Source organism: Heterocephalus glaber, unplaced genomic scaffold (genome assembly GCF_053883595.1).
Source record: "Heterocephalus glaber isolate CG9 unplaced genomic scaffold, H.glaber_assembly_v1.0 deba00001561, whole genome shotgun sequence".
In the NCBI taxonomy this organism is placed as follows: domain Eukaryota; kingdom Metazoa; phylum Chordata; class Mammalia; order Rodentia; family Bathyergidae; genus Heterocephalus; species Heterocephalus glaber.
In genome coordinates, this window is record NW_028258349.1 from 10,618,150 (window position 1) to 10,645,159 (window position 27,010).

The 27,010-nt window shown below is 54.9% G+C and overlaps 2 protein-coding genes across 14 annotated transcripts; both read right to left on the reverse strand.

The window, feature by feature from the left end:
* Positions 1-2,113: 2,113 nt before the first annotated feature.
* Positions 2,114-15,863, reverse strand: Hpn (hepsin). Of its 7 annotated transcripts, none has more exons than XM_087191080.1 (13): positions 15,705-15,863; positions 15,103-15,172; positions 9,890-9,988; positions 9,766-9,807; positions 5,114-5,243; positions 4,913-5,035; positions 4,729-4,769; positions 4,382-4,547; positions 4,103-4,293; positions 3,251-3,346; positions 2,949-3,091; positions 2,668-2,797; positions 2,114-2,457 (listed from the first exon to the last, which is right to left on the reverse strand). In XM_087191080.1, the coding sequence occupies exons 2-12, from the start codon at positions 15,116-15,118 to the stop codon at positions 2,699-2,701; spliced, it is 1,146 nt and encodes a 381-aa protein (XP_087047206.1). In that variant the 5' UTR covers positions 15,119-15,172; positions 15,705-15,863; the 3' UTR covers positions 2,114-2,457; positions 2,668-2,698. The 7 variants fall into 7 exon arrangements, with proteins under 7 accessions (XP_087047206.1, XP_004858915.1, XP_087047203.1 ...); XM_004858858.4 differs by having other exon boundaries at positions 2,668-2,832; XM_087191077.1 differs by having other exon boundaries at positions 2,668-2,832; positions 15,103-15,611; positions 15,705-15,858.
* Positions 15,714-25,895, reverse strand: Scn1b (sodium voltage-gated channel beta subunit 1). 7 transcript variants are annotated; one of them, XM_087191081.1, is made up of 6 exons: positions 25,633-25,819; positions 24,091-24,278; positions 23,106-23,346; positions 17,985-18,126; positions 17,721-17,792; positions 15,714-15,875 (listed from the first exon to the last, which is right to left on the reverse strand). In XM_087191081.1, exons 1-5 carry the CDS (start codon positions 25,670-25,672, stop codon positions 17,726-17,728), a joined length of 678 nt encoding a protein of 225 aa, XP_087047207.1. In that variant the 5' UTR covers positions 25,673-25,819; the 3' UTR covers positions 15,714-15,875; positions 17,721-17,725. The 7 variants fall into 7 exon arrangements, with proteins under 7 accessions (XP_087047207.1, XP_087047208.1, XP_012932948.1 ...); XM_087191082.1 differs by lacking the exon at positions 15,714-15,875 and adding an exon at positions 17,018-17,634 and having other exon boundaries at positions 24,112-24,278; positions 25,633-25,895; XM_013077494.3 differs by lacking the exon at positions 15,714-15,875 and adding an exon at positions 17,018-17,634 and having other exon boundaries at positions 25,633-25,868.
* Between the last annotated feature and the right edge of the window lie 1,115 nt (positions 25,896-27,010).

The window sequence follows — 27,010 nt, forward strand, 5'->3', positions numbered from 1 at the left end:
GCTCTGACCAACAAAGCAATGCTGGGGATCAATCTTGCTAGGGCTTTGGGGCCAGGGACTGATGATTGGAGCATTTCCCAGATGAATGGTTTGCTAGTTCCGACAGGGTCATGACAGTTCAAGACCGCTGCAAGGACAAAGGACAAACTCCTGGGCCCTTAACCTGTTACTCATTAAAAGCACGATTTGTGGTTTGGTTTTTTTTCTGAAATAATCAGAGACTTAAAAATGGATCTCATACCTCTTCATTTGGGCCTACCAATGCCCAATAAGTAACTACAAGTAAAGTCTGACATTCATTTTCGTATCCTTTATTACCTTAAAAGTTTGGATATAGGTACATTGGTCATTTAAGAAAAATCAGTAGAGCAAAGCTGATTAGCCCTAAATTTTCATAGCCTATTCCTCTTCAAGTCAGGGACACCAAGATAAGAGTAGTGAGAATAATTCTCAGGATTCATAGCAGCTTCCAATTGCTAGGTTTTACAGTGTCCAGCCATAGACCCTTCCTTCTCAATGGAGCAGAGCTTAGACATCTCCAGCTATTGTCCTGAACCTGTGTTGACATGAGAGGAAAAGCAGAGCCTCACATGACTGACACTGTCACAGAGACACTCATTTCCTGAGAAAAGAACTGCCCCCAGGCCAGGAGGATTTCTCTACCACCCTGCAGCCAGGACTGAGATAATGATCAGCAGCATCCTGGCCCACCTCAGCTAATCCTTCACAGCTGGCCTCCTGCCTAATCCTCTCCATCAGAGTGCACCCCCTCCTGCCACTCAAGCTAGAGTCCTTTCTCTGTCTTCTCTCTTACGTTCCAACAAAAGCTCCTTCCCTACAAATTTGTACTTCAGCTGTAATCTCCATTTCTCCTGAAACCAGGACCCAAACTCGCCAGTGACAACTTTTCAAAGGTGCTTTTTCGGATCTATTTATATTTTAAGAAATTTCTTAGCAGCTTGAGGTTGATGGGTGATGTGTTTTAGCACACACACACACACACACACACACACACACACACACACACACAGAGCAACTGGTTTTCTGCAAAATTAGGCAAACATCTTAATTTTTCATTGTATGGGTGCAGCAGTGCCCCCTGGTGGCCATTTGGGCCACTATGAAGATCGGCAGAAGCCCCAGAGAAGAGTTGGCGGGTAGCTCCCCAAGGGAAGCTGAGACCCCAGCCCAGATGGAGGAAGGGGTGAGCATCTCAGGCTGTGGCCACAAAGCCTGGCACCTCAGTCTCCAACCTACAGGGCTCTGCTCTCTTCTTCTTCTTCTTCTTCTCCTCCTTCTCCTTCTCCTTCTCCTTCTCCTTCTTCTTCTTCTTCTTCTTTTTTTGCAATTCTGGGGATTAAACTCCAGGGCCCTTATATTGAGCTACATCTCAAACTTTTTTTTTTTAGACAGGATATTGTTAATTCGCTAAGTTGCCTAGGCTGTGCTCAAATTTATGATTCTCCTGTCTCAGCCTCCTAGAGTGCTGGGATTACAGGTCTGCACCACCATGCCTAGCTCAGGGCTTTTTTCTATATTGGGCCAAGATGAATGTCTGTTTTTTTCTCACTGAGCATTGACGTCCAGTTCTCCTGGAAATAGCCCTCATTCCCCTTTGGGGAATCTCCCATGCTCAGCTTATATGGTTCTTGAAGGCCTAGATCCCACCCCTATGCCACACATCCGGTGCACAGTGATTTGCTGAGAGGTGAGCATGTGACCCAAAACCTGTCAAATGAGAGCTCGGGGTCATTGGGACTATTTTTGCTGGAGCTATGAGGAAAGAAGCATTTCTTTTCCACTGGAGCTGCAAAGCTGGTCCATGGCACAGAAGCCTGGAGTTGACGTGGAGGTAGAGGTACAGCTCTGTTTATAGAGGAGCCTACCGGGAAATGAAGCTGATACACAGTTAAAGAGAGTTGAGAGCCGCTGGATCCAGCAGTACCTGAAGCCAAAATGCTCTAGGGTATTTCCATTTAAGTGAACCATCCTTTTGCTTCAGTCAGTTGGAATTAGAGAATCACGCTTCCTGCCTGATCTGTGCCAGCTCCTAATTCATCTCTTTCCAAAAATATCCTCATTGCTTCATACATGTACAAACTCAGAGGACACATTAATCAAAACCGTTTTTATTATTTAAAGGGCATCCTGTCATCAGGGGGCCCCAGACTAGAGGCCCCAGGGGACAGACCAATATTTACATGGGGTGGGAGGGCGAGGCGTGGGTGGTCCCAGGACTGAGTGGGCCCAGCACTGTGGGAGACAGGACCTGAGTGGAGGCTGTCCTTCGACCCGTGGACTGGGCCCAAGAAGAAAAATGTCCCAGCCTAGGCCCAGCGTGGCTCCTACCATGTGGGGCTGGAGCCACCTAGACCAACTCCGGCCCTGGAGGCACGTGCAGCGAGGAGACGCCACAGGTCAGAGCTGGGTCACCATGCCGCTGGCTTCGGAGTGAGTCTGGGGAAAGACAGCTAGGGGCTTTCGAGGCCTGCAAGGCTTCCCCCAAAGTCCCACAGCTGGTCTCCCTTCGCCGGAAGCCCATGGAAACCCATCCGCTCCCTGGGATGTCCTCTTCTGGGCCTGAGCGCCAGTTTCCAAAAAGCATCTGTCTCCTCATCAGAGTCCCACACATTCCCACCCCAGCTCCCTCCCCGGGGCTCAACTCACCTTTATGGCTTGGAAGATCCACTCCCGGAAGTCAGTGACTTTGGTGTAGACGCCCGGCTTCTGGGCCAAGGCACAGCCAGTGCCCCAGCTCACAATGCCGCAGAGCCGCCAACGTGACGTCCGAGAGATGCTGTCCTCACACACAAAGGGACCACCGCTGTCGCCCTGGCAGGGGAGGGCAACCCTGGCTGGAGCCCAGGATGGAGGCCGGGAGGTCCCCTGACCCTGAGACAGGCAGCCCCAGGGGGTGGTAAGCCAGGGGCTGCCCCACAGTCCCTCACCTGGCAGGCATCAACCCCACCCTCAGGGTAGCCGGCACAGAACATCTTGGGCTTGATCTGGTTCCCATAGAAGTCAGGGCTATTGCAGACATCATTGCTGATGATGGGGACTCGGGCCTCCTGGAGCACTGCAGCCTGCTGGCCTGGGATGTGTGGACAAGGCTGGCTGAACGTGGGGAGCAGGCATACGCCCTTCCCTCCTGGCGTCCACCCCTACACCCAGGTTTGAGCGCCATCCACCCCACTGGACTGCCCTTTCCTTGTCCCTCTCAGAGGCACCAGAGACCATGTGCAGGACTCACCATAGTACTGCGTGTTGCCCCAGCCAGTCACTGTACAAATCTTGCCATCCACCAGGGCCTGGCCAGCCGCCGGGAGGCACACAGGCTGAATGTACTCTGCAAGAGAGACCAGAGTCCAGCCCCTGGCGGCCTGCCCATCTGGTGCAAACCTACCTGTCCAGCCTCCCCACGCGCCCCCAGCATGCCCCCTTTCCTCTGTCCCTTTATAATATCACAGCAGAACCACCATCTACTGAGAGCTGCCCATGTACTATGCTTTCCTCCACCACCTCCTTTAACCTCCCATCAGTCCTGGCAGGTTGGGGCATCTATTACCCCATTGTACGGAGGAGGGAATTGAGGCCAAGCCACATGGCCAAAGTTTCAAAATAAGTCAATGGCAGAGCCAGAATTTGAAGCTAAGTTGGCCAAGGTTCATCTATGTTACAGCAGGGATCAGTACTTTTTCCCCTTTTTATGGCCAATTGTTAGTCCACTGTATGAATATGCCACATTTGTTTATCTGTTTGTCAGATAATGTACATTTGAGTTGTTGGCGTATTTGGCTAATGTGAATAGAGAGTTCATGAACATTCAGGTACAAGTGTTTGTGTTGACATGTATTTCATTTCTCTTGGGCAGATACCCTAGGAGTGGAATTGTTAGGTCAAATGGTAAACTAACTTTTTCAGAAATTTCCAGCATTTTCCAAAGTGCCCACACCCACCCTTCAGTTAATGTCTGGTAGGTCCCGCAGGATTAGTCCCTTGTTACCTGGATACCTGAATGATCAATTTAATCTACAGCCCTGGCCACCTCCTTTCTCCTCTGTCTCTGGGGTCCCCAAGGCGAGGCTTGTCGCCCAAGACTCACCCGTGAGGGGCAGAGGGCTGGCAAGGTGGACCAGGGCAATATCATTGCTGTTCTCCTCGCTGGTGGGGTCCCGAAAGGGAAGATAGCCTCCATGGTAGACCACGGCCTGCACCCCCAGCTGCATGCCCTGGGGCGAGGCCTGGGCCACAGCCCCGGCAAACACTCGCCAGCGGGACAGGACACGGTTCCGCCTGCCAGGAAACAAGAGGGCAGGCTGGTGGCCTGCCTGGGCATGGCCTCCGGCCTCTGGGGCACTGCCTCTCCCACCTGGGCACTCACTCTGGGAAGCAGTGGGCAGCTGTCAACACCCAGTCCCCCGAGAGCAGGGACCCCCCGCAGAGGTGGGCTCCATCATAGCGCAGGCTGACTTGCCATGGCCACCTGCCCAAGCTGGTGTCCTGGCCTCCCACAATTCGATCTACAGGCAGCTTCCTGCGGCCACAGTCTGTGGGCGAGGGGGTGGTCAGGGAAACAGAGGGGAAACAGTCTTGCCCTGGGAGTCCGAGGTTGACCTGCCCCATGCTTAGGGGACCTATGGAGACACAGCCCTCCCCTTGGGAGAGTCTGAGGGTCCACAGTTCCCCCGCGGCATCCAAGGGAGCTGGTTCTGAGTTTCAGGATCTCACCTTGGCAGATGGTGGCCAAAAAACGACCTCTGGGACAGTCACTGCGAAAGAGACAGGGATGGAGACACCAAGAGACACAAAACACGGAGACCCATTGGGACAGACCACAGGGAAAGGAGGAATGCGGGCGGGCACGGGTGCAGGGACTGGGGGATCAGGCCCCCACCCGCCTCTGCCCGCTCACCACACAGAGACGACCTCCAGCAGCCTCCGGGCCTGGGGCAGCCTGCCCTCGTCCACACAGAAGAAGCCCGATGTGCCGTTGGCGCCTGCTGTCCGCACGTCCAGCTCTGAGTGGGCCACAGCCCTGGACGGGGCAGGGGTCAGGCCTGCTCCCGTGCCACTCGCGCGTAACCCCTTTCTCCCAGCCAGGGTGCCCTGCTACCTGAGGAAGCCCGTCTCCTCGCAGCTGAGACCTGCCACCCTGGCGTTGGAGCGCGAGGAGCACAGAAGCCGCCAGGTCCCCTCCGTCTTGTCGAACACGGTGAGCCTTGCGTCCACCGGGCTGACCTGCACTGCGGGGCGACAGAGCGGGGCCGCCTGGGTCCCTGGGCCAGGCTCCTGACCACCTCCCCACGGCCCCTCAGGGCCTGTTCTGCAGCCAAGCTGCTCTCATCCTGGATCCCCAGGGCCCCCTCAGAGCTCGGCACCTCTACCTGTGTGGTGCTAGGAAGGACCCGAGAGTCAGGTCACACCAGTGTGGGGTTGTCTTCTCCTCCCACTGGCACTCCTAGCTAAGCTGGTTGCTGGAACTTGACTTGGACATGTGGGGAAAGGGAAATAGTTTCCAGCTAAGTTCTCCAGAGAATGGCATGGGGGGCTGGCTCTGCTGAATGCCACTTTTGCCCCCTTGAGGGGAAAGATCAGCTAACTTGGAAGAAACCAGAGAGAATCCTGATAACCTTTTCTTCCTTTTCTTTCTGTCTTTTTTTTTTTTTTTCTTTTGGTATTGGAAGTTGAACTCAGAGCTTTTTCCATGTGCTACAGCCTTTTTTATTTTTTATTTTGAGACAGAGTCTTGCTAACTCTCTAACTTGCCCGGGCTGAGCTTTAAGTCACAGTCCTCTTCCCTCAGTCTCCCCTGGTGCTGGGATCACAGTGGTGTGCCACATTTTCAAAGCTCCTTGACTCAGCCAGGCTTGAAGAACCCCCAGCATCAAGCAAGTTAGTAACTTCCCCTTCCATTTAGCCAATTTCCTTTTTTCCTTTTTTTTTTTTGGAGCTGGAAGACCCTTGACTAAGACCAGATTACCAAAATGTTTCAATAAATATCTCATGGTCATAAAAAATACAGACAAAATTACCTATCTTTTCTGTAGGACTTATCAGAGCCTTGAATGCTAATGGGCATAATTCTCCAAGCAGAAGATGCAATATTCATTCGTTCACTCACCGAGAATTAACTGGGCCTACTGCATGACACTGGGAACACAGGATGACAGAGAGAGCCCTGGGCCCTGCTATCACCCAGCCAAAGTCTGGGCAGTGGGAGACAGACAGTAATTAAATAGTCACTCAAACAACACATTAGAAACTGCCACGAGGCAGGCTGAGATACAGAAGAAAGCTGGAGAGTTCCCAGGGTGGGGCCCATCAGTCTGCCCTCCCCACACACATACACACAGCTGGAGGAAGCCCGGTACCACTTAAATCAGGTCAAAGCCCTGAGGCGCACTTCTTTATATTTACCAAACACTAGGTAAGTGCCAGGCTCTATTTTAGGCTGTGAACAAATCACCACAGCAATGAACAAATCAGACAAAACCCCTGCCCCTGTGGAGCTCAAAGCCCAGTAGGGGAAGTAGATAACAAACTAGACAAGCAACTAAAATACGCCATGTGTCACAACCAAAGAAGAGGGCATGGAGATAGCAGCTTGGTAGCGAGGGAGAGCAGGTGAGTGAGGCAAGGCGGTGCTTCTCAGCACGCGGCAGGGAGGGCCGCTCCAAGGAGGTGGCAAATGAGCAAAGATGGGAAGGAGGTGAGAAAGACACAAAGGTACATGTGGGGACAGCGAAGGAGGCCAAGGAGCTGCAAGTGCAGTCCCAAGGCTGAGGTGTGCAGAGGGGACAGCAAAGAGCCAGAGCCACGGGGAGCAAGGGGAGAGGAGGGGAGGAGGAGATGCAGTGGAGCAACGCTTGGACTTGGCTGTCAGCTGGAGTGCAGCGCAGCTGTGCCCAGGTTCCTGGCTTCAGGTAGAGACAGACGGGGGCGGGGATGGAGTGGAAGAGCAGGCCAGAGGCCACGTGATGTCCAGGTCTGAAGGGACTCAGGCTGCATCACAGTGGGGCAGTGCAGGGAGAAGAGTTGGATTCTGGATAGACTTTGTAGGTGGAGCTGCCAGGAGCTGCCGAGAGACTGGACTCATGTGTGAAGTGAAGGAACAAAGGAGAGGGGTCAAAGGGTTTGATGTGAGCACTAGAAGGAGGGAGCTGTCACTAGCACAGGTGGAAGGAGGAGCCAGTTGGGGGAGACCAGCTATGGCCTGTTAGCCCTTCCCACAGGATGCTCCAGCATGGCTGTGCCCTCAGGCCACCTTCTGGGAAACCAAGTCTGGTGACAATGTACTTTTGTATCCTTGTAGGAGGCTCCTGACAAGGCCACATACAGGCTGAGTCCTCTTGGCCAGCCCTGCAGGTCTCTAGGATGGTGCTGTGGGCTCTCTCTGCCTTACCAGTAAAGGCCTTGCCATCCCCGCAGGGACCACAGAGATCTTCTCTGAGGAGGCTGAGGCTTGGAGAGGTGGCATGACTTGCCCAACATCACCAAGAAGGTGAGAGGCAGAGAGGCAGGATTTGAAACCAGGCCTAAGGGACTCAACCTCTGTCCGTCTGACAGATAAGGGAACTGAGCCTTGGAGGTATACACTTACCCAGGGATGCACAGCTAATCCTGGCCAAACCAGGATTTGGACCCAGTCCAGCCAACCTTCACACTCTCTGCTCCTTCTGTGGGTCCCACACAGACCCTCACCTGTCCCTGCCCTGAGTGCACTCATCCCGCTGAAAGTCCCCTGCTCCAGGGTGAGGCAGGGGTGCCTAGCACCTCAGCTGGATGGTGACCACCACTCCCTGAGCTCCAAGACAAGTTTTAGGACAGCAACTCAGGGCCAGTAAATTCTTACTTTATTTTTTTATTTAAAAAAAATTTTTTTGTGTGATACTGGGGATTGAATCTAGGACCTTTGTGCTGAACTACATCCTCAGCCCTTATTTTCAATTTTGAGACAGGGTCTCCTTAATTTGCTTAAATGCCCAGACCAGGCTGAAATTTACAATCCTCCTGCCTCAGCCTCCCATTACAGGTATGCATCAGCACCCACACAAGTAAGGCTCAAAGTCTTACTTTAAAATGACTCCTAACTGCTTGCAGAAATTTCAGCAAGAGTGGGGTTTGAGGAAGACAATGTGACTTTATGGATGTGTGTTAGGAGAGGTGTGGGAACATCAAATGCTTCCTCTGATTATTTTTAAAGCTACATTTTATGCCACTTTTAAATTCTTTATTCTCATTTATATTATTTTAAGCAATGCAAAAAGTATGTTCTGGGTCACCTGGTATGCTTACCAAATTGCCTGATATATTTAGAGGTGTGAAAATCCCAGAAAAACAAGATGGTTAGATCGTTGGGGGGTTGTTTTTGTTTGTTTGTTTGTTTGTTTCATAATTTCTCAGTGTTTTGGAAACACTCAAGTACAACTGGAGGGCAAGGGTCCTGGCCGTGGCCACACCGAGTCTGAGCCATAGCCAGTAACGCTCCACCTGGAGGCCCAGGGCAAGCTGGTGCATCTCAGTGACTGTCTGTACACTGACTCACTCATCAAAGATTTCCTGAGCGCCAACTATGTGCCAGGCACTGCTGGAGCAGTTGCCCCCAGGTACTACCGAGGCTGAGTGGGGCAGGTCCCAGCCCGGCCACACAGCTATGTGACCTGGGGCCAGGCCCTTGGCTTTCTGTGCCTTGGCTTCCCCACATGAAAATGGGCTGCGCTGAGGACTGAATGAATGGACCCCATCAATCCCCAAGGCTGTGCCTGGCACAGATAAATGCTACCACAGTGCCAGCGAGGACAGTGAATGTTGATTGGGCTTTTCCTGCCTGGATTTTCATTTCTTCTTGTAATGTGAGCTGCATCCTTTATGGAGTTAGAGGACATTGGGAAATGGGAAAAATACATCCTACCACCCCACTCTCCCCTTCTTTCTGCAGCCCTGGGTTGCAGAATGTTATCATGGAGTTGGCACCTGGGAAGATTCATTCATTCATCCCACAATTGTTTCTGCCTTTTATCTGTGTGCCCATTCATTCTCTTGAGCCCGCAGACTGTCTGTCACAGGCACACCTAAGAGCTACTCCTGGCCCCATCATTTACCAGCTGTGTGTCCTCTCTGGTCCTCACCTTGCACATGTATAAAATGGACAAATAGTAGCAGCTACCTCCTAGGAGAGGTGAAAGCGTCCACTGAATTCAAACTGTACCTCTGGAACAGGTTTCAACCATGCCCCATGGTACAAAACACATTTGTATATCATGATGTGGCTGGCCCCCGGAGCTCTGTGATCTGGGGCAAACCACCACATTCCCGAGCCTCAGTTTCCCCTGTAAAATGAGGAGAGTAACAATCCCACCTCCCAGAGCTTCTGGGAAGAAGCCATGGGATTGCACGAACATGAATGCACAAAAGCAAAGCAAAGCAGCAAAAAAACGTTTTCTTCCTGGGAGACATGTACAGTGATACTTCCTAATCTAATCTCCTTTATATTTTTATAAAATGGAGCTTTCAACTCCCTCATTTAATTTCATGGGGCACCAATGAGTAACCCACTGGGAGCCTGAAAACCACTGGGTTAGACGTGTGAAGTGTTTATTAGCTCATGCCTGGTACACAGCAGGTACTCGGTACAAATGCACTACTGTTATGAGCATTTCAGATGTATATGTACATACACTCATTCAAAAATACTCTTTACAGAGCTGCCCCCACAAACTGGTTTCCACCAGGGCTCCTCAGAGGGTCCCAGCCTGCAGTACTCACCTGGGTACAGCAGCTCTTGGTCACTCCTGAGTAGGACGGTCACTGCAGAGAAGGTAGAGGTGAGGCAAGAGGCTGGGGTCTCTGGGTAGGGGAGGGTAGAGGCACAGGGGCCGACCGCTCTCACCAATGGCCCAGGACGCCACCCCGATGCCTGTCAGGAGTAGCAGGGTCCCCACAATGAGAGCTGCCACCTTGGGTCTGGAGCATGGCACAGTCCGGCCACCTGCAACAGACACCATGCTGGGGCCGCTGCCAGGCCCGTCCTCATTGTCCCAGGCTCCAGGCACCGGGCCAGTCCCGCCCCGCCGCCAGGCCTAACTTCTCCTGCCGCACTGTGGGTCCTGCTTCCTGGGGCTGACAGGTTGGCAGGGCTGTCCCTCCCCTGCCCTGCGGACAGCCAACTGTCCGGCTCCTGGAGGGCTCGGGCCCAGCACCATCCTCCCTGACCCCACCCCGGCACATTCCTGGCATTCACAGGCTCACTCCTCCCCAGTGATGCTGCTTCCGTTCTTCTCGCCCCACTTTCTGTTCTTGGGCCTCTCACTTTTGCTAAGTTGTGCAGAGGCTCTTGAAGCTTTGGGGGGGTCTGTAACCCCTGACCTTTGCTCTCTTGACAGCTCTCTTCCCTCCTCTTGGCATTTCTTCACTGCCTACTTTCTGCTATATCTGTAGATTCTTTGCCTCCTGGTGACCCCTGAGCCAAGTTCTTTCACAGGATCTCACTCCAAGATCAAATTCTCCTGGAGGCTGAGAATCCAAGTTTGGAAAATTTCCAGCCTTACTTTAAAATACTACCTGTTCCTGGCTGGGATCTTGGCCGGAGACATCACTTCTTCAAGCCTTGGCTTCCGCATCTGTTAAATGGGCACCCACCTAGCACCTACTTCTAAAAGCAGCACTTTAAAGTTCTTTTAAAGAGTAACAACCAAACTCTCAATGATGGTTATGATGTGCAAAGGCAGTGCTCTAAACACACAAGCTATCCGGTCCTCATCTCAATCCCACACTGCAATTCCCATTGCTCCGCCGAGGGCTCCAGGAGGCAGAGTGACATCCCCTTGGTGACTCAGCCCGGAAGGGCAGTGCTGAGCCTTGAACCCTGGGCAGATTTGGTGCTGGGTCCAAAGTATATAACCACAGAGCCATAACACCTATCACTGTGTCCAGGTGCCTGATGAACAGCACGTTCTCAATAAGCTGTGTGGTCCTGGGCAACTCCCTTTGCCTCTCTGAACCACAGCATTTCCATCAGTAAAATGGAGCTTTATTCCTTTACTGTCTTGTTGAGCATCTGCCATATCCCTGGCAGCACCCTAGGTGCCAGGAACAGACCCCAAAACAAGACAGATAAGAGGACTGCTCTCGTGGGGCTCACACACATGAGAACGTGAGTGGGGAGGGGGCATCACGAGAAAATGAGCCAGATTGTTTCCGGACTGTGGCAAAAACTATGAAACTAAGGCAGGTTGAGGGCAGCAGATGGGGCTTCTGAAAAGGGATCAGAAGAGACTTTTGAGCTAAGAATGGAATGCAAAGCCAGCCATGCAAAGACTTCAAGGAAGAGCATTGTGGGCAGAGGGAACAGCCCAGGCAAAGGCCGTGAGGTGGGAAACGGGCATGTTCTGTTAGAGGAAGGGCAGGGAGGTGGTCAAAATGGCATGGGCCAGGGCAAGGCAGTGGGAACCAAGGCTGGGCCAGCAAGAACAGGTGGCCCAGGGAGAAGAGGGATTTTACTCCCAGTGCAACAGAGGTCCTGGAGGCTATGTCCCAACTCCTCTGCTTGGGATTGAGAGAGGACCAGAGAGAAAAGGCCACTCAGAACTTCTGCTGACCATGGCCTGGGCTCCGCTGTGGCAAAGCACTCCTGGCCCTCCCATCTGCGGCCATAGTGGACACATAGTGGCTGTGGGCACAGTGCCAGGCCAGAACCCGGAACAGAGCAGGGCACGGTCCAGGATCTTTCAGGGACATCCACTGTTTGAGTGGCTTAAGAATCTGAGAGCCCAGAGGCTCCCTTCAAAGTATAAGGAAACACTGGCCCCAGAGGGCTGGGGCCAGCCTCACCCACTCCTGCTAGGAGACCGTGGCTGTCTCAACATGGCCTCCCAGCCTGACCCCCAGCTCTGCCCCTGCCCGTCTTCCTGGTTTGGGAGAGGATCGGGCTTCCTCCGACTCCTCTGTCTGCGCAGGTACCTTCCTGGGCTATGCAGGACCAGCCTAGAGGCGCTGGTGTCTCCTAGGGTGACAGGAAAGTACTTCCTTCCCTGCCCTCTGGCTCAGAAGACTTTGGGCACCTCCTAAACAGATGCCTCAGGTGACACAGGACTCGCCTTCACGCGGTTCCCCTGGTGTGAGACGCACCCTTTCTGTGTGTCTTTGTTGGGACAGGAGGCACCCTTGCTCTTCAACTCTGTCCTCCATGAGCCAGGCTGTCCCATGTCTTCTCCCAGGATAGTTTTGCTTCTACCATGTAAGTGCAATGACCCTCAGAAGTGACACCTTTAACTTCTGGCCTCTCAAACTCCATTCCATTGATGGCTACCAGTCTCTGTACTCCCAGGGCCTTCCCACAAAATGTTACATCCCCAGTCCTTTTTTTAATGTTTTACTAAGTTGCCTGGGTGAGGCTCGAACTTGCATTCCTCCTGCCAAGTGCTGGGATTGTAGGGATGCACCACCGTGTCAGTCTTCCTCTTAAATAACTCCAGCTTCCTGGGTGACAGTCTTTCCTCTTTGGACTTCTGGACTCTTCATTTTCCTTCTACTCCTCTGAGGGGCCAGCTCTGCAGTCCAACTCTCTACTCCCTTCCCCCAAAATCTGGAATTCACAAGGTAGACTCTGTGGTCTCAGTTTCCTCTCTATCCCCAGGCCTGGATTCTCTTCTGAGTCCCAGACTGAGGGTCCCACAGCCTCTTAGACACCTTCCTCTAGAATGTTCTCGTCTCTTTCCACCCACACTGGCCTCTATGCCTCTACCAATCTGGTCTTTGTTTCGTTTTGTTCCAGAAATTGAATCCAGGTGTCTCCGAGGTATATCCCCAGCCGCCTTTTTATTTTAGTTTAGTTTAGGGTCTTGCTAAGTCCCCCAGGCTGGGCTCAAACTTGCAATCTTCCTGCCTCAGGCTCCCAAGGAACTAGATTACAGAGGAACACAATGCCCAGCTGCAAATCTGCTCTCCCTCACAGGTCCTGTCTCAGAGGTCCTTGTCCCCAGGACACTTCCCTCCCCCTACAGCCTCCCAGTTCCCCAGCCCATCAGACCTCTTGGGTGACTCTCCTGTCCCCCTTCCTTCCCTTCCCCCAGTCCCACCTTGGTCCAGCCCCATCTGACTGCTGAGCTCCTGCTTCCCTCTGGAGCAATATGGAGCCTGGAAAACTTACTGAATACCAAACCCAACTCATCCTTTTACCTAGAACCCTCTATGACTCCCGCAGGACGGAGTGTAGAGCCCTCATCCCAGCATTTCCAACCTTGTCGGATATAAGCACAGCTTTTAAAGATCTAACGTCTAAATGTATATCTCCTCAAATTCTGAGACAGCCCCGGGCCATTGTCAAACACGTAACAGAGCTTCCAGAGAGCAACCCAACTATAAAACTTGAAAAAATCCCAGTTAGAAAAGAAAAACAAAGACTAACCACTAGCGCCACCTTGTGGAGAGACCCATCACCACCAAGGAATCTCCCGCTTCACCTTGGTCCCAATAGAGTCTGGTCCAACAGCTAGGGGAACTCATGGACCACCCAGCTCCACTTCCATCCTCCCCTCCAGACACTCCAGTGCCATCTGCGTGCCTTACACATGGGCACTCTGCCACCCCTGCTTCCAGCATGCTCCGCCTCTTCCTGGCTCATCCCATCTGCTCCCTATCCTCCCTTGAGTCATCTCAATGCCAAGGCCCAAGGCACTGCGACCTTTGGGGACACTTTAAAAGCAGTAACAGTGACACCAGTGGTGTCACTGACATGGCCATGGCTCTCAGGATCCCCCACCAACTCACAGCTCTGCCCTAACCCTGTTCTCTTCTGCACCGTCTTTACACCTCTGCCGCTGACAATTAGGAAGGGACTGCTGCTGTCACTTATAGGTGAGGAAAGGAGGGCCAAATAGGTGGAGCCACCAGCTCTGCAGTCACCCAGCAAGCAGGTGCAACATCAAAGCCATCAACACCTGCACCTAGATGTGACCCCTGCACCGCAAGCTTCTAGGAATACCCCAGGCCCCCTCTGCATCTCTCCCTTTGTAGCCAGACCTATCTCTGCCCATCCCAGCATTTTCTGCTTTTCTTTCCTGGGTCATTCACCCACAGGCCCCAACCCTGGCACCTCCCTTCCATCAGCTCCAGGAAAGAAACAGCACAAAGGGGCCAGGCCCTGCACCCGCCTGCTCAGCCAGGGTGTGGCACCTTCTCCCAAGTGACTGGGAGCTTGGGTTCACTCTGGATCCCAACTGAACGGTTTGGGGCCTGAGTTGCTATCTGCACCAAAACTGAGAGCCAAAGAAGCCAGAGAATTGTGCTAATCATTTCAGTCAATGTGTTCAGTGCTTCCTCACACCCGGCCATGAGCTCTGTGGTACTATCATCCCTGTTTTGCAAGGAAAGTGGAGCCCAGGGAGGGTTAGTTGCTTGCCCAGAGCCATGCAGCTAGAAAGTGCTCCTCTCCATCATCCCTGCTGCAGCTTCTGCCCTGTCTCTGCCCTCTCCGTCCCTCAGGGCTGAGTCCAAAGTCCTCCCTCTGCTCTTCTGTGACACAGCCAGGAGGCGGGAGGACTGTCTGGAATTGGTGGGGGTCCTGGGTCCCCATCATGACAGCTCCAGGGTATGTCCTGAGCCCCATGCTCCCACCAACCTCACAGAGGGAGAATTAGGATCTGTACTTGACCAGGGGGAAACTGAAGCTTGGAGAAATAATGTCGCTTGCACAAGATCACACAGCGAAAAAGGAGCCGAGGCAGACTCAGATGCAGGCCTGTGCGTGTGACTCTAGGACCCGAGTCCTTAACCATGACAACTTTGGCAGTGTCCCCACCTCAGCCTCAAGTAGAGGTCGGGTCCAGGGTTAGTTGAAAAATCACTGAGGAAGAGGCAGTGAGAGGAAACTGAGGTAGGGCACCGGGAATGTCATACAGGGTGGCAGGAAGGCAGGTGATGACAGAGCCCCACAGAAAATTTGGTTAATATTTAATCAGGGGCAAGAGGCCTCAGAGGGGTGGAGTGGGCCTGGGAGGGGTGCCTAGAATTAGGGGGCTCTGTGGGATGGAGGGTAAAGGAGAGAATATGGCAGGAGGGGCACCAGGCAGAGCTAAAGTTGGGGCTCAGGTAAGGGGGACTCACCCTCCTTCTCAGCCATGTCACAGCCTCTCGTTAATGATTCCCCGGCTGACCTCCTAGGCCGGGGCGGGACCTGTGGGGAGATGAACAAGGAGGCAGGACCGGGGGAGCCCAGCCCAGCCCAGGCCTGTGCCCCCAGTCCCAGGCGTCCATCCAGGGAGGATGGAGGGACTGGGCCCTGGCCAGAGCATGCCATGATCACGAGTGTGGACTAGGCTGGGTTCAAGGATGGGGTCAGTGTCTGCCCAGCGCCAGGGGGACGACTGGGTTTGCAGGGCTGAGGACTCCCAAGTCTGAGCCTGAGGAGGAGGAGGCTGAGGATTGGAGCTCCTGGGTCTGAGGGAAAAGAGGGCTGAGGGGTTGGAGAAGGAGGAATCTGGGGGCCAGGACTCCTTGGCATGAGGGAAGATGGGTCTGGAGCCTGGACTCCTGGGTCCGTTCTCTGAGTCTGATGAGAGAACGGGTTGGAACTCCGAGGCCCTCGGGGAGAAGTCAGTCCATTCTTGGGGCCCCTGTATTGGGAGGTAGGCATCAGGCTGGGTGGGGGGTAAGGGAACCCATGTCCTCAGGACTCCAACTATGAGGCTGAAGGCCCTGGTCCTTACCCTGGGGTCCGGCTGGTGAGGGCAGGGCCTCGAGGTGGTGCCGGCTTAGGGCTCAGTCTCCAGGCCTTGGCAGAAGCATGGTGGCCCTGCAGCGGAGGGCGGCCTGGGAGGCAGAGGCGGCGGGTGGCAGCGGCGGGGCGGCGTGGGGCCTGCTAGGCCGGGCTGCCTCACCTGAGGAGGAGGGGGCTGGGCAGGAGGCGGGGGAAGGGGCGGGGAGGGGCTGGACCGCAGGATTGGCAGCGCCAGAGGCCACCTGGCTGGCGGGCCGGACTGGCAGGGGTTGGACCAGGCAAGCCCAGCCACCAGCCTGGCAGGGGACCTGCAGAGGGGCTCAGGTGTGTCTGTGGGAGTGGGCCAGGGGCGCCTGGGGACTGGAGGGTGCAAGTCGCAATGCCAGGGACTGCTGCCCCAGCCCACTCTGCTCTGCTGGGATTTCTCTCACTTCTGCCAGGCCCCAGGCCCCACCTACTGCCAGTCTCAGCTTCAGCCCTGGGCCTTTCCCTGGCCCCCTTCCCTTCACTAACCCCTGTTGCCTCTGTCCCTTCCCTGGTCCCCAGCCTAGCCTAGCCCAGGCCCAGCTGGCATTGCCCTGTTCATCCTCCCCCCAGCCCCCTCCCCCGGCTGCTTTCCTACAAGTCACGGGGGTTGGTTTGCTTTGGCAGCCTCTCTGCAGCCTGCCCAGTGACCTCTGGAGCCAGGAAAGTCCTTGATAGGGGGGAGGGGGGATTGGCCTGGAAAAGGCCACACAGAGTGCTCAGGGCCAGGCCAAGTGGCCGGAAGATACACACTGTCTCGCCAGCAGCCAAGAGCCATCCACGTCAGACCCCAGAGCCAGATAAACACCCAGACAGGCCAGTGACGCTGCTCATCCCAGATTGACTGTGCCCACAAAATCGAGCCCACCTGCTCACCCACACGTGCCCTCTGTGCCCAGTCCACCCACAGACCTGTAACCTGTCTCAGTGGGACACACTGGTGTCACTTAGCTGGGGGCCATCCCTCATCTCTCTGTCCCCGGTGCTCTCTCCCCCCACCCATTCCCACTTCTTCAGAGCTTTGCCTCTTTTCCCCTAAGCCCAGAGCGACCTGCTGCTCCTGTCCTATCTCCTCCCCACCCTCTCCCCTGAGCTAATAACTCCCCTCAACTGCGACACTAGCAAGTGTTAAGTGGCTTCACCATGCCCATTCACCTCTAAATATACATAGTAGAGACTGGCTCCCAGCTGGGAGAGGAGGGGTCCCTGGGGAAACTGAGGCAGTTACATTTGGGGCAGGACATAGAAGGTGCTGGAGCTCAAGAGAGAGACGGTAAATCAAGTCCAAGAATCTTTATTTCAAGAACAAAACTACTTCTGTGGAGACAGAGGCAGAACGGGCCCCTTTCTGAGTGGCCACAGTAGAAGGCTGGTGAAAGGGGGCATGGGGCCAGGGCCAGAGTGCATCACAGGGAGAGGGGACCCCAGGTCCAGCCAGAGGAAGCAGGAGGGGACATGATGCTGGGAGCTGCAGTGGGGCCAGAACCCCCTGCCCCGGACTGTTCCGGGCTCCCATCACAACCCCCAGCCAGGCAGGGAGGGGCTGGCCCCAGCAGTGCATGTCTGAAGCTGGCCAATGTGTGCAAATCAGCAAGAAGGAGGGATGCGGAGCCGCTGCCCCTGCCTCGCCGCCCCCTCCTCAACAGGCAGCAGAAGCAAGGGTGGGGGCAGCGGCAGTATTGCTTTACCCATCATGCATGGCGGTAGGTGGCCCTTGGGACAGGAGGAAGGCTGGGTGAGGAGTGTGCAGGGCGCCAGTCCCCCTGTCCCCTCCCGTCCCGACGGCTCAGGACTCTGAGGCAGGGGGAGGCCCGGAACACCATCCCCCACTGCGGCCAGGCGCGCCTAGGTGTCCCCTTTTAGAGCTGGCTCTTCCTTGAGGCGGAGCCCAGGGCCTACAAGGGAGGGAGGGAGAGGGAATAATGGACGGGGGTGGGGGCCTGAAACCCTCCCAGGCCCTCTTCCCCACCACCCACCTTACCTGGGCTATTCAGCCACCTGGACACCTGTACAGTTCTCCTTGCTCTCTGAGGTGATGGCCAGGTATTCTGAGCTGTAGGGGAAAGCAGGGGTACAGTGACTCCCACAGCCAGTCTGGCCCAACGCCCCACAGAACAAGGCAGTCCAGGGCCTGACACAACCACCCCATCCCACCTCTGACACCCGCACTCGGCCCCAGGGGGCACTGACAGGTGCCATCCTGGGTTCCTCCCCTCTCCAGTCCCTCCTCGCCAACCCCACTCACGCATTCTCTTGGGCAGCAGCCTCCGTGGCGGCGGCGATCTTCTTATAACAGTAAACCATCTCTGCTACCAGCCATATCGTCAACACCACGATGAGCACGTACATCATGATCTCGGACACGATGGACGCCATGTCTCTGTTGGCTGGCAGGGCCAAGGGCATGCTTGAGACCCAGGCTCGGAAGACATGACAGCCCGAGTGTGTGGCACCCTTGCTGAGCAAGCTGCGGCAAGTGGCTTGACCTCCCTGGGCCTGGGCCACAGACAGGACAGTCATGCTGCACCCACTCCTCAGACAGACCTGAGGATCACTCTCAATCTGCCTCCTTGTATAACTAGAGGCCGCATCTGTGTCATTCGGGAAGCTGTCAGCACAATGCCTAAGAGCTTGAAACTGCAACCAAAAGGCTGGGGTTCAAATCCTGGCTCTGCCATTTGCCAGCTGTGTGACCTTGGGCACCTGACTCAACCTTTCTGGGCCTCCATTTCCTCAAATGCAAAAAGCTGCTAACCATAAAATCTCCTATACTGAGGTATTGTGAGAATAAACTTCTAAAAATCTTTAGAACAAACTGGATGTGATGGCAAACACCTTTAATCCCAGTACTTGAAGACGCTGAGGTGGAGGACGGCAAGTTTAAGCACAGCCTGGGCAATTTAGCAACTTAGCAAAAGCCTGTCTCAAAATTTAAAGGGTCGCCAGGCTGGTGGTGCACTCCTGTAATTCCAGCACTGGGGAGGCTGCTGAGTTCAAGGCCAGCCTAGGCTACATAGTGAGATCCTGTCTCAAAAAACCAAAAACCAAACAAACAAAAACTTAAAAGTAAAAAAGGGATGGGGACAAAGCTCAGTGAGAAGGACTGGGTTTAATCTCCAATACTGCAAAATAAATACAATTAAAAATATCCTTGGGCTGGGGATTTAGCTCAGTGGTTCGCTGCCTGCCTCTCCAGCACAACGACCCGAGTTCGATCCTTGATATCAAAAACAAACAAACAACAACAAAAAAACCCCAAAACCAAATATATCCTTAAAATAGTACTTGACCTATCAATAGCACTCAATAAATATTTATTACTTTACTATTACTCCTTCGACTACTACTGTTACAATTAAGGACGAACAGCATAATGGTTAGGAGTAGGGGCCCCAGGCCCAGATTGCTAGGGTTTAAGTCCTAGCTCTGCCTTTGACGAGCTGGCAAGTTTAGGCAAATGACTCTACCTGTCTGGGCCTTGAACCTCCTTCTGTAAAATGAGTATGGTAATACTCTTACAGCCCCCGGGACTGCTGGGAAGAGGAAATGAGTTAACATCCATAACATGGGTGGCTGAGCTTGCAGCCGGCACTGTGTTGGCTATTTTCTGGACACTCTGCATCCTTCCACAGCGCTGGCCCTCGCCACCGCCAGCTTCCTTTCATTGAGCCTAAATTTAAACTGCAAAGGGAGCACAATCAGCTAGGGGATCAGACGACTCTGGCGTCCTCCACTGGATCTCGAAGGTATCCATCCTGCACCTCTGGCCCCTCTATGACCTCATTCCCCCTGCTGCTGTCCTCATGCATCTTCCTCCCTGCAGGCCAGGCACCATCTGCTGCTCCACCCTGAGCAGAGGACAGGAAGCTTTCCAGGCCAGGATAGGGAGAGGAAAGGCCTGGATGGTCCCTATACCTTCCCTGGAGGAGGACTCAGGAAAAAGTTCCACATTCCCTTCACTCATTCATTCACCCAGTGGAAGTCACTGATGCCTTTCCTGCCGGGAGTAGTTGCTGTCAGCCATGCTATGATCTGAGCATCTTCCTGGCTCCTCGGAACAGCCCCAAGCACAGGACCATCAGGCTCCTGGGTCAGCAGCCACACTGAGTTACATCCTGGAGAGCTACAGCTCCACTGTCTAAGTCTTACCTTTCTCCCGGAAACAGATGCCCAAATAGATTTCTGTGACATGGCCTCTCTGCTCTCCCAATCAGACTAGGATAGCCATTATATTAGATTAGGATTAGCAATTAGATTAGGATAGTGATCATATTGGAGACAGGCAGGGCCCTGCAGCCATTCTTCCAGACAGATCACTGAGGCGCTAAGAGGGACAGGCACTGGCCTGAGAACACACAGCCAGGATGGGCCTGGGAGCCAGGGTCCGAGTGTAACGGATGCAACACTCTGAGCTCTCATCTGCTCTGGGAGCCACCAGCGGCCAAAGACAGACCACAGGCATCTCAGGAGGTGGGAGGGTCAGGACCCCACTCTACAGATGAGGAGCTGAGGCAGAGGGGAGCTTCACATGGGGTCACCTTCAGTGGCACCTTCTCTGGGGAGCCCCATGATTTCTTAAAACCCCAGACTTCTAAGTGTGCTGCCTGCCTGCTCACACAGGCAGCCCCAGATCCAAAGCCCCTACTGCATCACTGCAGGCTGATTTCTATCAACCCCAGGCACCGTTAACCTCGAGACATTTTCCACTCCCGCCCTCTACCCTTATTGTCCCATCTGCTGCTAATGCCTCCAGTGGGCTTCCTGCCATCTTCTATACCCCTTCCATGTCAGTGGCATTCTCACTACCAGCCCTGGATGTGACTCGGCTCATCCCTGGGGGCCACTAGCAGGAGGTGTTGTGGGCTGATGGTAACACCAAAACCACAGTGAAACAGCAAGTAAAAACAATTCTAAGCCAGACATGTGCAGCATGCCTGTAATCCCAGCACTTTGGGAGGCTGAGGCAGGAGGATCACAATTTTGACCCCAGCCTGGGCAACTTAATGGCTTCGTGAAACCCTTTCTCTGTGTCAAAATCTAAAAAAAAAAAAAAAAAAAAGTGGGCTGGGGATGGCCACTGATGTTAACAATACAACAACATCACAAGGAATGTAAAATACTGTAGTGTGATATCATGTTGAAAATACTACAATATCCTGGGTAATGGTGAGTGTAGTGCAGTATAACAAGCTACACTGAACATCACTGCAATTCGAACCATAATATTTCAAAATACCAGAGCACAGAACGGTAGGTAATAATAAAAACATGATAGTATGGCAGAGAACATTAAAAATACTCTAGTTCTATGGGTTATAAAAATACTGTTGTCTGGCCATGTCGAAACAGTATTACAGAAGGGAGTAGCATATGACTGTAATCCCAGTACTCTAAGAGGCCAAGGCAAATTTCACCCCCAACCTGGGCAACTTAGCAAAATCCTCAAAATTAAAAATTAAAAAGAGCTGGGATTTAGCTCAGTATGAAGGCCCTGGGTTTAATCCCTAGCACTGAAAAAAGGGCAAAATTACAGTGGATAGATAATACTAAAATATGGTGGATTGTGTTAAAAACACAGTCTCACGAGACCACACAAACAGCTCTATATCATGGTAAATGTGGTTTAAAATGCAGGCTCTGGGAGGTGACATACTTCGGTAGCTAACGTGAGACAAAGGCTCACGGTCACAGGTAGGGGCACCCCAGGAGCCAGGGCCCCTAAGTAAGATGGAAAGAGGCCTGGTGACAGTGTCCTGGGATCTCCCACCCTCTCCTTGGCACTGATTTGCAAGGGGAAGAACTAAGTTTTGTTGCCCCACCATCTGGGACTCTTTGTTACAGCCACTCCGCTGTATCCCACTCTCAGGGCTGACCATCCACCCAGCAGGGTAACACCCACCCTGCAGCCCGAGTGGCTCATGCATACCTTCCAAATTGCCTTCTGCTGCTGTAGCCCTTTGAAGAAAGGTAGAAATGCTAATTCTGGAAAGAATCCCACAGGCAAGGCTGAGGAGAACAGTGATTCACACTGAGGACAGAACCCACAGTCACCTGATGGTGGGGGATCAAATCCAGCTCCCAACCACGTGACCTGGGCCCCATGATCCACTCCCTGAGCTCAGCTTCCTCATCTGTACAGTGGGGATAGTAAGATCCCTACCTCAGAGGTGGCTGGAGGGTTCAGCAGGGCCTTCACCAGGGGCACCAAGGCCTCCACCTGTCTGGTGAAAAGGAAGGATGCTGCCTGCCGCCAGACTGATGTGCTCGCTGGGCCCCAGGGGATGTACTTGTCATGGCTCTTTTCTGGCTTAAGGCCTGGAATAGCTCCCTGACTCTGGGAGCCAATGGGCCACAGGGCCCTGGAAAATTCCCAAGGTGTGCTGAGGAGAAGATGGCCCAGAAGGGGAGGAGCTCCCTCAGAGAAGGGAAGCAGCTGAAGCCACATGTGGAGATGGCACTGCCTTGCTTGGATCCCGGGGCTCCCCCTGTGGCCCCAGATCTGTAGCACTGGCCTCGCCGAGAGCTTATGAGACCCTACTTCTGGGTCACCCGCACCTGCGGAGTAAGGCCGAGCAAGTCCACGGGACCCCCTGCTGGCTGGAGTGCAGGGTAGCATTTGAGGAGCCACTCTGAGTGACACACTCTGCCCAGACAGAAGGAGTTAGGGCAAAGGCTACTCAACAAGCAGAGCTGCTAGGCTTAGTGGTACATACCTATAAACCTAGCAATCTGGGAGGCTGAGGCAGGAAGATTGCAAGTTTGACTCCAGCCTGGGCAACTCAACAACTTAAGAGAGATTCTGTCTCAAAACAAAAAATAAAACAGGGCTGGGGATGTAGCTCAATGTGAAGGCCTTGGGATTAATTCCCAGTACTGTAAACAACAACAAAAAACCCACAAAACAAAAAACAAAATAAAAAAATACGAGCCAAGGCCCTCACCCAGGCAAATACCGTACTACTGTGAGCTGAGCCCAAGCAGCAAGTGACACCTAGCATGGTGTTCAATCTTCTTAACCTCCTGAGGCAGAGGAACAGCTCAAGTAACACCCTGGCAGGTGGGCACAGTGAGCATCCCTCTGTCCAGCAGGACCACTCTGAGGCACAGAGACAGCCAGGCACCTGAAGAAGGTGACACAGCACGGGCACCAGAGCTGGGATTTGCACCTACAATATCCGTGGGGAGAACTCTACTTTGACCTCTCCATGGGCTGTAAGTAAGTAGGAGCCACAGCCAGAATGGATGGGGGTGCTGCTCTCCCCACTGTAGCATGAAAGTTGGCTGACCCAGGCACAGAGCCAGCCTGTCCCCTACCTGCCATCTGTCCCTCCATCTGGTTTACTACTGAGTGACAGGCAGGACTCACCTTTGTCCACCACCTCAAGGTGGATCTTCTTGACAACGCTGGTGTTGTGCTCATAGTTCTCAAAGAAGAGCAGGCGGTAGACGTGGCATTCGTAGTCACCCGAGTGGTTGTAGGTGACATTGGTGATGAAGATGGACAGGTCCTGCAGGTCCTTAGTGCCCCGGCTGCCATTCCACACCACACGGCCCTCGAAACGTTCATCCTCCTCCAGCTGTAGCACCTCATTTTCATAGCGCAGGATCTTGGGGACCCCAGGGGTGGGGTGGGGTGGGGTCACTGCCTGGGCCAGTCTCCCCAGCCCTGACCCCAATATTGACTCTGCCCTGGCACACACAGACACCAATGGCACACATGGGCTTAGGCACCTTCACCTTGGGCAAGGAGGGCACAGGGGCCTGGATCGTGTCTGGGTCCATCCCAGACTCTGAGACACATAAAGACTCTCACAGCCCCCAGTCATTCATTGCCCCAAGCCTCGTGGGGCTTCCCGACCCTCTTTCTCAGTGGTCCTTCCCCCGTCACCAACACACTCCTCAGGCAGGGACTGGGACGCCTGATCCCAGGTGCCGCCAGCCCCAATTCTCCAGCAGGTGGTAAAAGTCAGTGGTGCCTCCAATATGTAACTCACACATACGCACATAGCGTAAAGGAGGTTTTAAAAGGCTCCACTTTCCCTTCATGATGACTGTCCAGGACATCTCTGCTGGTGACAAGTAATTCCAGTGACATTTATTTCATGCCAGCCCTGTGTGTCAGGAGCATGAACTCACACAAACCTCTGGGCGAGAGACCATCACTGCCTCATCCTTAGAGAGAGGGTCAATGCCTTGCCCAAGGTCACCGGCTGATCAGGGTGCAGCCAGAATTTGAGTCCAGGTCATTAATCACAGCCACACTGTTCTCATTAAAACAAGCAAACAAACAACACCCCCATCTTGAAATCCAGCCTCACTGTCTCCCCCACATGGACACCACCCTCCCGTACCTGCGCCGGTCGCCCACACACCTTGACAAACTCCTCTGTCCCCTTCTGGCGGAAGGTCCACTCGGTGAAGGTCTCAGCCGTGGTCTCACTGCGCCGCTTGCAGGAGATGCACAGAATTTTGAAGGTCATCCCATACACAGCCTCGGTCTCCGAGTCCACCTCCACACAGCCCCCCCAGGCCGAGGACACTGTGGGGACAGCAGGCTCCAGTTGGGCAAGGCACTCCTCACCCCAGGCGCTACCAGGCTCACTGGTTGCTGGCTCTCAGGGCCCTCGGAAACCATCTGATCACAGAGGGACAGCACTAGAGCCAAGCCTGCCCCACACTTGCTGTGTGACCTTGGCAAGTCACTCATCTTCTCTGGGCCTCAGTTTCCCTCTCTGTTAAGTGAACAGTGGCAATGTTGTTTTCAGCAGTTGTTAGGCAGAAATCTCATAGCACTCGGGAGGCCCCAGTACTCAGGGCTCAGTGTGGCCCGTTACTCTGTCTTCTACACCGAAGGAGAACGAATGGAGGTGGAGGGACTAGAATTCCAGGTGCTTTAGAAGTTCAAGGTGGCGGAGCCATTCCCACCATTAAACTGGTCTGCAAAGCCAGCCTTGGTTTGCGAGAAGTCTTCAGCCGGGCAGAACACACTCCAGCCTTGCTGCCTCCTCCCACAGGCCCCTGAGAGATCCATCCTCTCCCAGACTTCGACCTCTTCCTCTACTCTCCAGGCTCCATCACCTCCAGGCCCCCACCCACCTAGCAGCTTCTCAAAAGCTCTTTCCTATCTCAGGGCCTTTGCACTTCCACTGGATTCCAGCCTTTCTGGGTTCCTCCTTCACCCTCTTCTCGCTTCCAGTGCCTACTAGCTACTTCGTGGGTCTTTTCCATGTCCCTCAATCCTCAGGGCTTCTTGTCTGCCTCCCTTGCTCTCTCATCTCCGTGAGCTCCTCTCCCATCTTTAGCCCTCTCTGGGGTCTCTCTGAAGGTCCTATCACTTCTCGTCCTCTTACCTGCTCAGACTCACCTTTCCAAGTCTCTCCCTTTCAAACTCCCTCCCTGCTCTCTCCACCTCTCCTTGCCTCTCAAGTTTCCCTCTTCCTCGCTCACACTCCACTGCTTTTCTCACCTCCGCCCCCCACCCGGCCCGCACCGGGTCTCCCCGCCCAGGACCTTCTGGTCTCTGCCTCCTCCCTCCGTCTCCGTCGTCTCCCCGTCCCAGTCTCCTCGCACCGCCTCCCCCAAGCCTCCCGCGGCTGTGGGTGTCACATTGCAGCCTGCGGGGCTCTGGGAGCAGCTGACTCCGCGTTTTCTTGCCCCCCCCCCCCGCTGGGCGCCCGCAGCCTCGAGGCCGAGCCAACGCGGCCCCGCCCGCTCTCGCCGCCCCCCCCCCCCGCACCTCCGCCTCCCCACCGGCCCGGCGACCCGCGCGCAACTTCTAAAGCGGACTTCGCCGGCCGGGGGCGGGCGGGGGGCGACCCCGGCGCGGCCACCGCGAGTCCCAAGGGCGAACCTCGCCGCCCCGCCGGTGCCGGCTGCGCCCCCCTAACACTCACCTAGTGCAGCGCCGACCACGAAGGCCAGCAGCGTCCCCATGGCCGCGCCGCGCGCTGCGCCCCGCTCCCGGGCAGCCGGTATTAATAGCGGGGCGAGAGGCGGCGGGTAGGATGTCCCCGGAGCGCGGGCGCAGCAGCTGCGGCTCTGGGACCGGCGAGGGGGAGGGGGGGCGCGGCCCCCCCGCTCCGGTTACCGCCGGGGGCCCAGCCCCGGGGCCCGGCGTCCAGGCATCCCCGCCGCGCGGGCGGCCGCTGCTCGGGCTGCTGCGCTGGCGCGCGCCGCGGAGCACATCCGCCAGGTGCCCCGACCCCGGCCCCGCTCCGGCTCGGGCGCGCTGGGGCGCGGACCGCTGTCTCCTGCGCACTGCAGCGGCGGTGGCGGCGGCGGCGGCGGCGGCCCGGGAGGGAGGGAGGGAGGGGGCGGGATGAATCACCGCGGGGGGGGGGGGCGGGGGGAGGGCGCGGCCGCCCAGCCTTTGCTGCAGCGGCGGGAGGCGCCCGGCGCACCGGCCTCTCGCACCGGCCTCTCGGGTGGCGCAGGGACAGGCACTGCTAGGGTGGTCTGGGTGTGTGCGACCCCGCCGGACTCTGGGACCTCCTATCTTCCCAGTATGAGAAAGGTCACCCCCGAGACGCACAAGAGACTTAGCGGGCAGTTTGGGGACGGACTCCCTTCTCCAAATTACGGAGGTCATCCTCACGATTTCCAGGGGGACTAGGCTGGGACATCCAAGCGAACTGCCCCTAAGAGCCCTGGAGGTCACCGTGGCAAGTGGGCATGAGGCAGGGGGTTCAGGCTACATCTACTACCCCAGGCCCCACCTAAGCAAGAGGAGCACCCTGAGTCCAAACCAGAGATGCTGCTCTGGGGTGTGGAGGCGCTGTGTTTCAGGAGGACCATTCAGGGGACCCCCCTCACCCTGTGTCTCTGAGTCATGTCCCTCTCTCCTCTGCTCCATCTGTCTAGGCCTCTCCCTGCACAGAGCTCACTCCTGCCTCAGGGCCTTTGCCTGGACCCACCACTCTCCCCCAGGTGACCAGGTTACTCCTTAACCTCCTAAAGCTCTTGGCTTCAATGTCACTTTGGTCAGGTCTTCTTTGTCCATTCAGGCTACACTGCTTCTTTTGCCACTGACTTGACCTCCTTTTCCTCCTGTGTAGTTGTCACTACCTAACATCTTTTGAGTAGTTTATCTGTTCAGTCAGTCACCTGTGCCTCCAACTGTGACATGGAAATTCCCCCAGGGTGAGGCCACTGTCCTTGGCACCACTGTGTCATGGCCTCTGGAACTGTGCCTGGCACACTGTAGGTGCTCGATGAAGAAATAAACATCAGTGCTTATTAGACCCTTCTGGTTTGCTGAACCCACTACTGCTT

Coding starts and splice junctions, on each gene's coding strand:
- Hpn (XM_087191077.1), bottom strand. CDS start 15,295: ATGGCATGCTCTGGCCAGGGCCCAGTCCCTCCATCCTCCCTGGATGGA. Junction 3,347..4,102: donor CAGCCCTCTGCCCCTCACGG/GTGAGTCTTGGG, acceptor TCTCTCTTGCAG/AGTACATTCAGCCTGTGTGC. Junction 2,833..2,948: donor GTGGGGTTGATGCCTGCCAG/GTGAGGGACTGT, acceptor CTCCCCTGCCAG/GGCGACAGCGGTGGTCCCTT.
- Scn1b (XM_087191081.1), bottom strand. CDS start 25,672: ATGGGGACGCTGCTGGCCTTCGTGGTCGGCGCTGCACTAG. Junction 23,347..24,090: donor TGTGTGGGCGACCGGCGCAG/GTACGGGAGGGT, acceptor GGGGTCCCCAAG/ATCCTGCGCTATGAAAATGA. Junction 18,127..23,105: donor CCTTGAGGTGGTGGACAAAG/GTGAGTCCTGCC, acceptor TGGCCCTGCCAG/CCAACAGAGACATGGCGTCC.